The following is a 12,961-nucleotide window of genomic DNA, read 5'->3' as shown; positions in this document are numbered from 1 at the left end:
TTTTGCCCACATAAAATAATGAGAAATAATGGTAGATAGAGCTCAGTAGCTAAATATGGTAGCTAAATATATCCAGTACAATGGAGTGTATAGTTTCTAACTTTTTTCTATTTGTTCTAAAAATATAAGTGTATAAATTGTACTCTATATGTGTAATAAGAATTGCAATGCATTCTGCTGTTGTGTATTTAAAAAATAAAATTAAAATAAATAAATAAATATGAGTGCAAAACTAACACTGAGAACACAAAAATAACACTTAGAACCAAACAAACATTGATACTGAATGACTACAAGACTCCATTTTTTATTGCTATCAGGAAATACCTAAGGCTGAGTAGTTTGTGATTAAAAGGTCAGTTAGATCAGAATTTTAGAGTCTGAGAGTCCAAGATAAAGGGATCCTATCCACTTGGCTTGTGGGGATTATCCAATTTGCTCTATTCCAGCATGGTGGCTGTCATCAGAGTGGGGACAAGTGGAAGAGGAAAAATCATATGGGCCAATGTGAACCACAGAGCAGAGAAGGGGCAGTCTTGATGTTTCATAACAACTCATTTTCTCAAAAACTCATTCCAAGAAACTAGGGTCCATTCCTCCTGAGAGTGGTGCCCCCAATGACTTAATTAACTCCCAGTGGACAGCACATTTGAAAGGTTCCCCTGCCTCATTGCTACCATAATGAGGACCAAGTGTCCAAAACAGAAGCCTGTTTGGGCACAAATGCTTTCCAAGCCATAGAAGACCCACAATGCATGAAGTTATACTCTATGACAAAGATAAAAACCAGGACAGAGGGACGAATGTCTAATAAGATTAGCAAAACTTTTCTATACTATTGAAACTAATTTGGCATGAATAAAAACTGATTGTCATAAATGTAAGATGTTAGACCTCCAAGAAAAATCACTAAGGAAAAACTAAAACATGTGCCAAAAGAAGAAAATAAAATAAAAATGGTACACAAGAAAAATGAATCATTAATAGGTAATAATGGGAAAATTGATGTAGCAAAAACATGTAGGTAGAAGACAAGTGGCAATATAGAAGAAGCATTTTGTTCATTACTATTACTTTTTTCTGCAAATAGATAAAATTTGTTCCAATTTTAGAAAGTTTATTGATCAAGTTGGGCATGCAGCACACATTTGTGACTCTAGAAACTCAGGAGACTGAGGTAAGAGGATTCAAGTTGGAGGCCAAACTTGGTGACTTATGGAGAGCCTAAGTCATCATCATCTGGGCATAGTGGTGCAATGTTGTCACTAAGCTACTTATGAGACTGAGGCTAGGGAATCACAAAAAGTTTGATGCTGGCATCAGCAACTTAGCGTAACACTGTCTAAAAAGAAAATATAAAAATACTTAAGAGTGGCTGGGGATGTAGCCCAGTGTTACATCCTTGGGTAGAAGACCTATAACCAAAAAAAATTATTCTGCTGTCTATATCTGAGTCGCTTAATATTCCAAAACAAAGATGAGATAAGAATAAAAAGTGCTAAATAAAAACAGCAATCAAGAGCCCACCCCAGTGGTTCAGGTCTATAATCTCAATGACTCGGGAGGCTGAGGCAAAAGGATCATGAATTCAAAACTGCAGGTGGTAAAAATAGAGTTCCTCTTGGTGGAATGGTCTGGCTGCAAAATAAAAGCTAAGAAAGGTAAAGACGAAAAAAAAACACTGATACAGAAAGTAATTTTAAAAGCAGGGGCAGAATGGGCTAGCCGATCTTAGGGATGAAGCTTCCACACTCAAAAGAGCAAAATGGAGCCCATGTTTGCTTTATTTATATCAGGGAATATCAAAGGTTTTCCATGGAATGTTCTTTGTGAAAACCCTCAAGTAATTCACAGGTGGCATCCTGCATACTCCTTCTTTTTACTTTGCAATAGAAAATGATGAGCTGTTATTTCAAGTTCCCAGAAACTTGTTCTGAGAGAGTGACAACCTATTATCACAATATAAAAAAAAAGTAGTAGCAAACATCTTATTCCAATAATATGCCATGCAGAGTGTTTCAGCATGTTTCCAGGGTTAAAGCCATTCCATTCTTGAAGTATTTCCAGTTAGAGAGGTAGAATCCGTAAGATCAATTTTGCTTTTTTGAATATCCTGTTTGTTGTGCTGTAACTCTATAAGATCCAGGCTATTATTATTTGCTATGCCAAATGCCCATTAAATGATGTAAACTTTTCCCAATCCCATTGGGAAGGCTTATATTTGGATGCAGTAACATAGATCTTCAAATTCAGAAGGAATTTAAACCTTTCCTTAAACTTGAGAGCAGAAAGCTCATTACCAATATTAATGACAATAGTTTCTAAGGCATTCAATTTAGTTTCTATATTTTCATCAATATTTATGATTATTGAGGACTTTTTGAACCAAAAACGTATAGGTAGTATTTTGGAAGTATTTTGAGCCAAGTTATAAAGAAAATTTCTATGTTGAATGTTCTGAGATATAGCCACTGCGGCTGTAACTGTAGAAGTGATGAATTAAATTAAATGAAAATATAAAAATTATAAACAAGAATTATGAGTACAAGAGCTCAATTAAGTCTGGTCACCTGAGCATGCATCTATTTTAAAACCTCAACACCAGCATCAGCATGCCATGGCTCTGAAATGTTGACTGGTAGTAAGACAAATTAAGGATTAATGTTCCTTTTCCTCTGTTATATCTAGTGATGCAATTAGGTAAATTGCACTTTTTACTGGCTATGAGATATTTATCATCCTTTCTCTTAACTCTCTTACATTTCCAGTAATTGATGCATAAGGAGATTGAACACAGGCCTACAGGCAATACCAGTAACTCTCTTTAAACCCCCTGCCTACAAAGTCAGGTATAGGGCTCTCAATGTAATATAGGAAATATGAGGCTGCAATTAAGCACTAAACATCTTCTTGGATACCGCCTTCACTGAAGGTTAGGACATTACCAATAAAACCTCCAGGAATCATGGCATCCTTATGTGATTGTCTATAGTCAATTCTTGGGGACAAGTCTAAAATATATCCACTATTTCTAGAAGCTTTTTTTTTTGTATTGGCAAGACATTCTCACTGTCTATTCATTTAGGAAATTTGCCAAATTCTATCACAGAATGATTCGAACATTAAGGTATTGGCAGACAATCTGTGGCAATGACTGGCTTGTTATGAGAAAGTCCCATTTTAATAACTGTTTGGACATATTGCTTAGAGACCCAGAGTCCAGTACTATTGGCTGGTCTAGATCCCCTTATATGCTATTTTCTTCTTTAAAATACACCCCGATATAGCCAGCATGCTTTCCAAGAGACCAATATATATGTAGTTGTCCATTGTAACCAGTATAATTAAATCCAGTCACAGGGATGGGTGTAATCTGAGTATCTATAAAACCACACATTACATGAGTATTATTGGTTAATATTGGGATGGATTCTATGTTCCACACCACTGGGTGTACCAAAGGTGGGATTGGAAAATATGTCCAATTGGTTTCTCCCTGGAACTCATTTACCGGGCAGCTCAAAAAAGCTAACATGGCCACAAACATTGTGGCTGCAGAGTTCGTTCCTCCTTCTGTCAAACTATCTGTTCAGGTTGTAGCATTAGATTCTCCAGTTGTTTCCATGATGGTGGATTCTACATTCGGCCTCTCTGGGCCTTCTTCATTGTCTTCCTACTTTCTAGCTTTCACTTCCTGCTGGGGGTCAGGTCTGACATCTCTGGATCAATCTTCAGTATCTGAACCTCGGTTCTATGTCCTCCATGTCTGACAGCAAATTCAAGTACCCCAACAGGATAAGAGGAACCTTCTGGAAAAACACAAGTCTGACCTCTACCCCACATTATCTCTGAATCTGATATTTTCTCTTATGATGTTTGTAAATTTTTCCACCAACCTTGGCTCATGGAACTGGCTACAGTAGAAGAAATGTGTCCTTTGGCTGCAGTGTGACTTTCAGAGTCACAATTAAAAAAAATTAAAAGAAAGCATGATTAAAGTTACTTTGCGGGATCTTATTTCCTCCCCCTTTTTATAATTGTAGCTTAATAAATAAATGAGCTCATTCTACAATGGCTTGACCTTGAGGTATCTATGGAATACCTGTTTTATGATCAATACAAAATTGATAGTATAACTGCTGAAAACAAAAATTGGTATAAGCTTGAGTGATTTTTTCTTTTATTTATTTTTTATTGGTTGTTCACAACATTACAAAGCTCTTGACATATCATATTTCATATTGTCAATTTCAATCTGTAAAGGACATCCCAATGCTGCAAAAGTAGCTAGATAGTGAGAAATAACATGCTGAGTATTTTCTCTTACACAGGCCGTGGCAAAAATAAATCTAGAGTAAGTATCAACAATACATTAACTCAACACTGTTTGCAAAATTGAAGGATGTGAATTACATCCATTTGCCATAAATGATTTGGTCATAAACCATGGGATTAACTCCAGTTGGTGAAGATAAAATATGTATAAAATATTGTGAGATTTTTTGTAAAATTTGACAACTTTTTCGTCAGGAATATTACATTTTTTATGTAAAGTAGAAGCATTCTGATGATTTAAAGAAAGTGAGGCTTTTGCACAATAATATAAAGATATTTATTCACAAACAGAAACAAGTTTTTCAATCTTATCATTACCTGATACTAAATGATCTGGAAGATTAGAATGTGTTATTATATGGCTAATAAAACATGGATGATGACACATTTGAATTGTATTTTGTAAGGTCTAAAACAAATAACTCTTGCAATAGTATGTTCCCAGTAGTTGATGTTCTAATATTTTTTGTAACATTAACTGCATGTAAACTACCTGAATAAATAAAGCTTGGCTCATTTAAAAATTAATTAAAGCACAAATGAGAGCTTGAATTACTGCTCATTGTGCAGAAATAAAAGATGTCTGTATTATCTCTGTATGAGCATGGCTATAGAAACCTGCTTTTCCTCAATTCGATCCATCAGTAAATATTGTTAGTGCTCCAATTATTGATTAAGCACATACAACTTGGACAAGAATGTAGTCACAAGAGCAAACTGAATAATTTTATCATAAAGGTAATGGCTTTCCATTTGACCAGGGAAATTAGCAAAAGCTATCTGCCAAGTATTAGAAGATTGCCAAAGCCAATCATGCTCTTGAGTAGACAAAGGGGTAACAATAATATTAGGCTATGATCCAACTATCTGCAAAACTCGTGTTCTTCCTTTAAAAACTGCACAATAAAGCCATGTATTGGATTCAATGACTTTTGAGGAGAATGAGGTAGGCGAGGCCACTCAATAATTCCCAATTATTGCCACATTGCACCTGTAGGAGTATGTACATTGGGAAGTGTTAATCAATATACAGGCTCTTGTGGATTAATTCTAGTAAGCTGTGCAGTCTTCATGGCAAATTCAACCTTTGTTATGGCAATCCTTTCTTCTGCCATAAGTTGATGAGAAGGTAGAGAAGAATCTTCCTGTGCAATCTGAATCAAAAGCCACAAATCTGCTGTGGCTAGTTTTAAACTTGGTCACAGCCAATGAATATCACCTAGTAACTTTTAGAGGTCATGTGCCTTGGGAAATCTAAAGTGCTTGGGTGTGCTGCATACAGTTCCACAGGTGAAACCAAAATCTCAATGGCCCCATACTGAGAGAAGACCCCCAAATAATTCATGGGTGGCTCTTTGCAACTTAGTGAGGCCCACCTCCAAATAAAACAGAAAAATGACTGGTGATAGGTCTCAGTGGTATAGTGCTCCTGGGTAAAACCCCCAGTAAAAGAAAAAACAAATAAAAAACAAAAAAGAAAACAGCTGGAGGGCTATGCACATGTCAGACAAAATGAGCTGTGACAGAAATTCTTGGATAGAGGCAAGAACATGATATATACTTGTAATTACATATATTAAATTATATATTAAATATATATATGCATATTTATGATAAAATTTAAAATATATAATACATATCAATATAGTGGAAAATCTCACAAGCTAAGTTATAAATGTATACATGTCTAAAAACAGAGTTCCAAAATATGTGAGGCAGCCATCATGAAGTACAACAACAACAAGTGCTGGAGAGGATGCGGGGTAAAGGGTACACTTGTTCATTGTTGGTGGGACTGCAAAATGGTGCAGCCAATTTGGAAAGCAGTATGGAGATTTCTTGGAAAGTTGGGAATGGAACCACCATTTGACCCAGCTATTCCCCTTCTCAGTCTACTCCCTAAAGACTTAAAAAGAGCATGCTACAGGGACACTGCTGCATCGATGTTCATAGCAGCACAATTCACGATAGCAAGATTGTGGAACCAACCTAGATGCCCTTCAATAGATGAATGGATAAAAAAAATGTGGCATTTATACACAATGGAGTATTACTCTGCATTAAGAAACGACAAAATCATAGAATTTGGAGGGAAATGGATGGCATTAGAGCAGATTATGCTAAGTGAAGCTAGCCAATCCTTAAAAAATAAATGCCAAATGACTTCTTTGATATAAGGGGAGTAACTAAGGACAGAGTAGGGACGAAGAGTAGGAGAAGAAGATTAACATTAAATAGGGATGAGAGGGGGGAGGGAAAGGGAGAGAGAAGGGAATCTGCAGGGAAAGGGAAGGTGATCCTCGGGGTTTTATAAAATTACATACAAGAGGAAGTAAGGGGTAAGGAAGAAGTACACAAGTGGAATAAATGTTTTACAGTAGAGGTGGTCGAGAGAGAAGAGGGGAGGGGAGGGGAGGGGTGGGGGGATAGTAGATGATAGGTTAGAGAGCAGAATTCATCAGACACTAGAATGGCAATGTGTAAATCAATGGAAATGTAACTGATGTAACCGATGTGATTCAGCAATCTGTATACGGGGTAATAATGGAAGTTCATAACCATTCTGAATCAAATTGTGAAACATGATATATTAAGAAAGATGTAATGTTTTGAAAGACCAACAATAAAAAAAAAGGAGAAAAAGAAAATTTTCTACAAAAAGAGGTGGATAATTTGTGATATCCCACTTTCAAGAAAGAATGAAATGACTAGCAAAAAGTCCATGTTAAAAAAAAAATACTTGAACAACAATATAACTACACTAGGTCTAGAGGACTATATAGAATATTCTGCTTCAAAGGGGAGAATACACATTTTACTTCACTGTGTAGGAAACATTGTGCAGAACTTGCCATTTTAAAGCCATAAAAATATCAATAAATTTAAAAGCACTGAAATCAGGACAAGAAACTTTTGTAACTGAAATGAAATTTTATAAAATGATATTTAAGTAAAAGGCCAAGATCAACTTCAGAAATAACACACTTTACCTAAAATCTGACAAGAGCCCCAGCTAACCTGAGGTAAGTCTCTGCCTCTCACCCTACTCCATGGTCAGCAAGACCCTGACCTGTCCTGGCAGATAGCACAACTGGTCGAGGAAAAGCCCAAGGAACCAAGAGCTTCTCACAGGCTACATCCCACATTGATCCCTGACAAACCCCAGCTGGCTCTAACCGTAGAGATGGAATAGCTCCATTTTGTATCAGTTGATTTTCTTTTCTCATTTAAGTTGTGATTCTCCTCCTTCTTGATATCATGGATATCTAGGTCTTAGCCACCTGGCAAAGAGTATGACCAAAACACAGCTGTACGTGGGCATTTAACAGATGAGACAATCATCCTTCTATTGTTTCTTGAGATGTACATTTGAGTCAGTCCTTTCCAAAGTAAGTGAAACTGGGAGGGTACACAGGATGGGTTTTTACATAGAAATGCCTCATAAATAACACAGAAAGCACGAATCTTCGAGTCACAAATGTCTTCTGAGTCAACTTGAGACCTACAGGTGTGCCTCACCTCCTGCTCAGGTGCACTTGATCTAGTTTTTGGTGTGTTGGCTGGTTTGACCATGATGAGCTGCTACTCCAACGCCTGCTCTGGAGTTCATGATTCACATCCATCCTGCAAAAGAGACAAGCTTCACCTGAGATGGAAAGGCCCTCACCAGGTGCTCCTGATCACCACGAAGGATACCCTAACTGCTCAGAAGGAAAGAACCCCTAACCATGGGCCATTTCCACATCAAAACGTTAATATGTCTCGGGTACCTGGCATTGAGAAAGGGTGCAAGAGCCAAAGTGAAAAGAAGACCAATAGGTCTAAAAAGAAAAAAAAATGTAGAGCTTGTGTGAAATATAAAATCAGGGTATTTATCTTCAGAACACAAGATTCAGCCTTCATTGGGGTGTAAGGTTCAGTCATGGGCAGTTTAACAATACCTTTTGCATTTGCCCTCCCAGTGCCAAAATTAGCAAGTTTCACAGATGGTAAGGCTGAGCTCCTCCTATCAGAGTGGGGGCAGTGCTGGGTTGGGGTGAACAAAATGTGGGCTCTCTGCCCAAGAGCGCATAAGGATGGCATGCAAGTTTCTTGTCAGGTGGGTTCAGTGGCACACCCTTCTGCAGATGCCAAGTTCACCTTGCCTGGCTACTTCCAAGTATGTGCTTGATTCCTTGGGGCAGCTCAGGATTTCCAACACTACCTGGAAGAGAGTTGTGGCTGTTTTTTCTTTAATAATCTTAACTTGTCCCTAGGGTAAATACTGTCCAGGTAACACAAGATCCAGATGCAGACACACTTTCTTTCTTCATAGATAGTGACAGTTTTGCCCACATCCTGATGCTGTCACAGTCTGTTGAATTGAAGTTAGAATAAATTGCTGAAAAGACAGACAGCACACTCCACCATCCTTGCTAATCCAAAGTCCATATATGAAGACACAAATTGGTGTCAACATACTTTATATGCAACCAGAGATATGAGAAATTGTACTGTATATGTGTAATAAGAATTGTAAAGCATTCTTCTGTCATTTATTTTTTAAAAATCAATAAAAACAGATAATATTGCAGCATCAGCACTAATCTGAATCTTTGAGCTGGACACAGCACCGTGGAGCTGTGGTTCCAGCTACTCAGGAGGCTGAGGCAGGAGGATCACTTGAACTCAGGAGTTGAAGACCAGCCTCTATAACACAGAAATATTCCATCTCAAAAAAAAAAACCATTATGTTAATATCATCTACTATATACAATTTGTAGCTAATATTGAGGAAGACAAAAAGAAATCCACCCAATGCCTTCTTCCTTTGGTTAAAGTAGACTTTTCAGGAGTCAGGAGAAATAGCAGTCTCCTCTTGCCTTTGGGACCCATGTCCTTAGGAGTCCCAACCGCAACCCCAGAAGTGCAGCTAGAATCTCCACATGCTACCCCAGAAGAAAGGTGATGGCTTGGGTCTCCTCCAGAGGTTTACCTTATGGGGTTCAATCCAGCATCCTGACTTCTTTGGTTATTGCTGTGTCACCATAGGTCACACATGGCCACCTGGCATCCAGTTGCATTTCTAAGCTACACAGATGCAGGATGGGAGTTGGCATTCCAGGCCCCATCTGTCTGTAGCAATTGCTGTGATACCTTTGTGCCACATTAACATGAAGTCAGTGTTCTGTCAGAAATACCATTGGCTAAGTGCTGAAGCCCAGGACCTGTGGCCTGACTGTCAATCAAATCCTGATTTTCTCCAACTATTATCTCTGCAATTCACTGACTTCATTTATTTGGGTCTTCGTTTCCTTCATGTAAAGAACCTCACTATGGCTACTAAGAGTTAATATATACACGTAATTTGTGTGCAAACAGAAGTTAGCTGTTACTCTATTTTTTCCCCATGGCATGCTTCATACATTTGCAGATCATCCTTGTGCAGGCAAAAGGCTAATCTCTGAAGCCTTCCAATGAGGCTGAAAGAGGCCACTACTCAAGGTTGCAAGGCCCACAGAAAAAGAATTGTGATGAAAATGAGATTTGTGTTTTCAAGACACCTGAGCTCTCTCCTGTACTCTGACTCCTGATTACCTACTGTCACTGTGGACTTATTGTTCAGAGGCAAATAAGATTATATTGAAAAAATTAACAGATGAAAATGTGAATGAAAAGAAATATGTGGAGAAAAAAGGGACAGTTATGATTTGAAAAACTTGGGGAGTTAACATTAAGGGAATTGATGATCTTAATTGATATTTGTTGCTCTAATGAAAGAAAGAATCAAAACACTAATTATATTCAGGCACACAGAGTTGTATTTATGAATATTTTTTCTCTTGCTATGATGAAGCAAAATAGATTTTCCAGAATGAATTTTTCCAGCCAAGAGTGAGCACACTTTGTATACTATGGACAGTGAATGATATCTGCTTTGGTGATGCATGGTAAGGTCATGCATACTAAATCAGTGATTTAGTCTTTTTAAAAAAATTTCATACCAAGGATTGAACCCAGGGCTACTTTATCATGGAGCCCATCCCCATCCCTTTTTATATCTTATTTAGAGACAGGGTCTCACTGAGTTGCTTTGGGCCTTGGTAAGTTGCTGAGGCTGGCCTCCAACTTGCAATCCTCCTGCCTCAGCCTCCCAAACTGCTCGGATGACAAGCATTTGCCACTGCACCTGGCATGATTTAGCATCTTTCAAAACAACAAGTGTTTATGTTCCAGCTCCTTCACTACCACTTGGTGTTAATGTGTTAAACATAAATATATTAGTGGAAATTCAGAAGTAAAGTGGAAGGTGAGAAAAGAAGGGGTTATCTGGCACTGTGTAAATATTTCCTCTCCTTCCCCAGTGTGTATTGGAAGATATTGGTGATTTTTTTTTCAGCACAGATCTGCAACAAGGCACTGAGGGTAGCATAGCCATTGCCCACCAGCATCTGGACCCCCAGGCGAGTGGGATCCTTCCTGTGCAACTGTCCTGAAGAAGACGAGAACACACAGTCCACAAAGTACATGAGCACAAAGAGTCCCATGAGCAGCAGGATGGTCCTGGTGGCTCTCAGTTCTGGGGAGGCTCTCAGGGACAAGCTGGTGCTGTGGAGGTGCTGGCACTGCCTCTTATGCCTGCATAGGAGAGTCACCATGTACCCACTGGAGGTGGCCATGAGCCCAAGAAGAAAGATATCCTGGAGTATTCCTATCAAAGTGAAAAAGATCTTGAAGTAGTGATCCATGGGGGCGACAGTGCAGGACTCAGAGTTAAACTGGAAAGCTGCTGTGTCATTTAAGGGGCCTCCCATGGAGACCAAGATATGGACATTGAAGAACACATTGAACACCCAGAGAGTGAGCAAGGTCCACACACTGCACTGTGGAGACATGTGCTTGGACTTGGTCAGAAAGGAGCTTCTGGGGCTGAGGGTGGTGGCCTGCAGGACATTCAGCAGGCAGGTGGTGGTGACAGACAGGCTCTTCATCAGCCTGTACAGGTAGATGACGGCTTTACATGTGAAGTCGTTCCAAAAGTCCTGAACTCCCAAAATGCCTAGGTCCAGGTGTGCCTTGATTATGAGCATCAGTAGGTGAATCAGGGACAGGTGAGAAATGGCCACATCCGTGGGCCTGGTCCTGTGCTGGAGAAGGAACGTGAGGACATGGAAGAGGAGCAGGAAGACGTTGGCTGTGATCCAGATTACAATTTGGAAACAAAAGGCATTTCTTACAGCAAGAAAAATGTAAAGTGTGCTGCTTTGGGTCATCTTTTTTTCCCCCGGGAGAAGAAACATGATCAATGCCTTCAACAAATGGAAGGTCTACTCCTCCTCGCCACCACCACCAGCTTCAACATCCCGACCCTCAAGACTGCCTGCTTCAAAACATGTGGGTCCCTTGACACCCCCTCCCCAGGCCTCTCAGTGCTCAGGCACAGCATCTCCCCTGGGTCTCTGTGCTTTCATGGCCAGGGCCACCATGGATCGAGCTGACCAAAAGCTGAACACCTAGCATTTGAAGGGGACTCAAGTGTGGTAGATTGCAGGGACGTCCACAGAGAACTCTCAAGGGTGTCAAAGGGAGAGCCTCATACAGCTCTGTACCTCTGGTGACCTCTATTCTGTGTTGTTGGTAACCAGCTTACAGAACAGATACCAAAACCTTGCCTCTGAAATTAAACTTCTTGCATTTATTGATTAATATATATGTTTTGGTACCAGAGATTGAACCCAAGGTTGCATAACCACTTAAATTATTTTATATATATTTAATTAAACCAGAAAAAACACATCTAACTGAGAAGAACCATCAGTGATTAGCAGGATCATATTCTAAAATTTCTTTTCTGTACATTCTTTGGCACATGGAAAAAGGATGAAAAGTAATCACAATTTAAATACTTTCTTTTTTTTTGTACCAGGGATTGCACCCAAGGGTGCTTATCCACTTAGCCACATTCCACTTCTTTTTACTTTGTTATTTTGAGTCAGAGTCTCACTAAGTTGCTTAGGACTTTGCTATGTTTCTGAGGCTGGCCTCAAATCAGTAATCCTCCTGCCTTGGCCTCCCAAGATGCTGAGATTACAGGTTTATGCCACTACCTCCTGCACAGTGTCAGTACGTTTGGGGGTCATAATTTTCAGTGTTTTAATTAGAAGATGGGAATCCAATCTCATGGTGAGAGAGGAGTTTCTATAGAGAGCAAGCTTTCATATCTTCTCCTAATTAGAAATGATATTTATCCAGAGAAGGGAGAGGAAAAATTATACTAGACAACTTGGTAATTACATCCCTATAAAATATTTTCCTATAAAGAAAAGGTATTTACTTTATTTCAGTTATAATGTTTACACTGAGACTCGGAACATCTTGGCGCATTTTATCATCTGAAAAAGAAGAGGCCAAGAGTATAATTTATTTTCACAGCTACCTAGAAAATTATAGTTTGATAAAAATCAGTTTAAGGGTGAGCAAAAATGTCAAAGAGTCCAGAAAATTTAAGTATTTCAAGCCTAGTTAATTAATTGCTTTGAAATCTTTGAGAAAGTGCCATTGTCTAAAATTAAAATTTAAGTAGTCATATTAGAAAAATTACAACTCTACCAATGATTAAATTATTTTTAAAAAGTATATATATATA

General features: G+C 38.7%; 1 protein-coding gene across 1 annotated transcript; it reads right to left on the bottom strand.

Moving 5' to 3' along the window:
* Positions 1 to 10,640: 10,640 nt before the first annotated feature.
* LOC101963292 (vomeronasal type-1 receptor 90) lies at positions 10,641 to 11,588 on the bottom strand. The gene has a single exon (XM_005340325.2). It carries the CDS (start codon positions 11,586 to 11,588, stop codon positions 10,641 to 10,643), a length of 948 nt encoding a protein of 315 aa, XP_005340382.2.
* Between the last annotated feature and the right edge of the window lie 1,373 nt (positions 11,589 to 12,961).

The sequence above is a fragment of the Ictidomys tridecemlineatus genome, chromosome 7 (assembly GCF_052094955.1).
Source record: "Ictidomys tridecemlineatus isolate mIctTri1 chromosome 7, mIctTri1.hap1, whole genome shotgun sequence".
In the NCBI taxonomy this organism is placed as follows: domain Eukaryota; kingdom Metazoa; phylum Chordata; class Mammalia; order Rodentia; family Sciuridae; genus Ictidomys; species Ictidomys tridecemlineatus.
This window is presented reverse-complemented; position numbering and strand designations above follow the sequence as displayed.

What these genes read in the sequence shown, in the direction of transcription:
- LOC101963292 (XM_005340325.2), bottom strand. Translation starts at nt 11,588, where the DNA reads ATGACCCAAAGCAGCACACTTTACATTTTTCTTGCTGTAAGAAATGCC.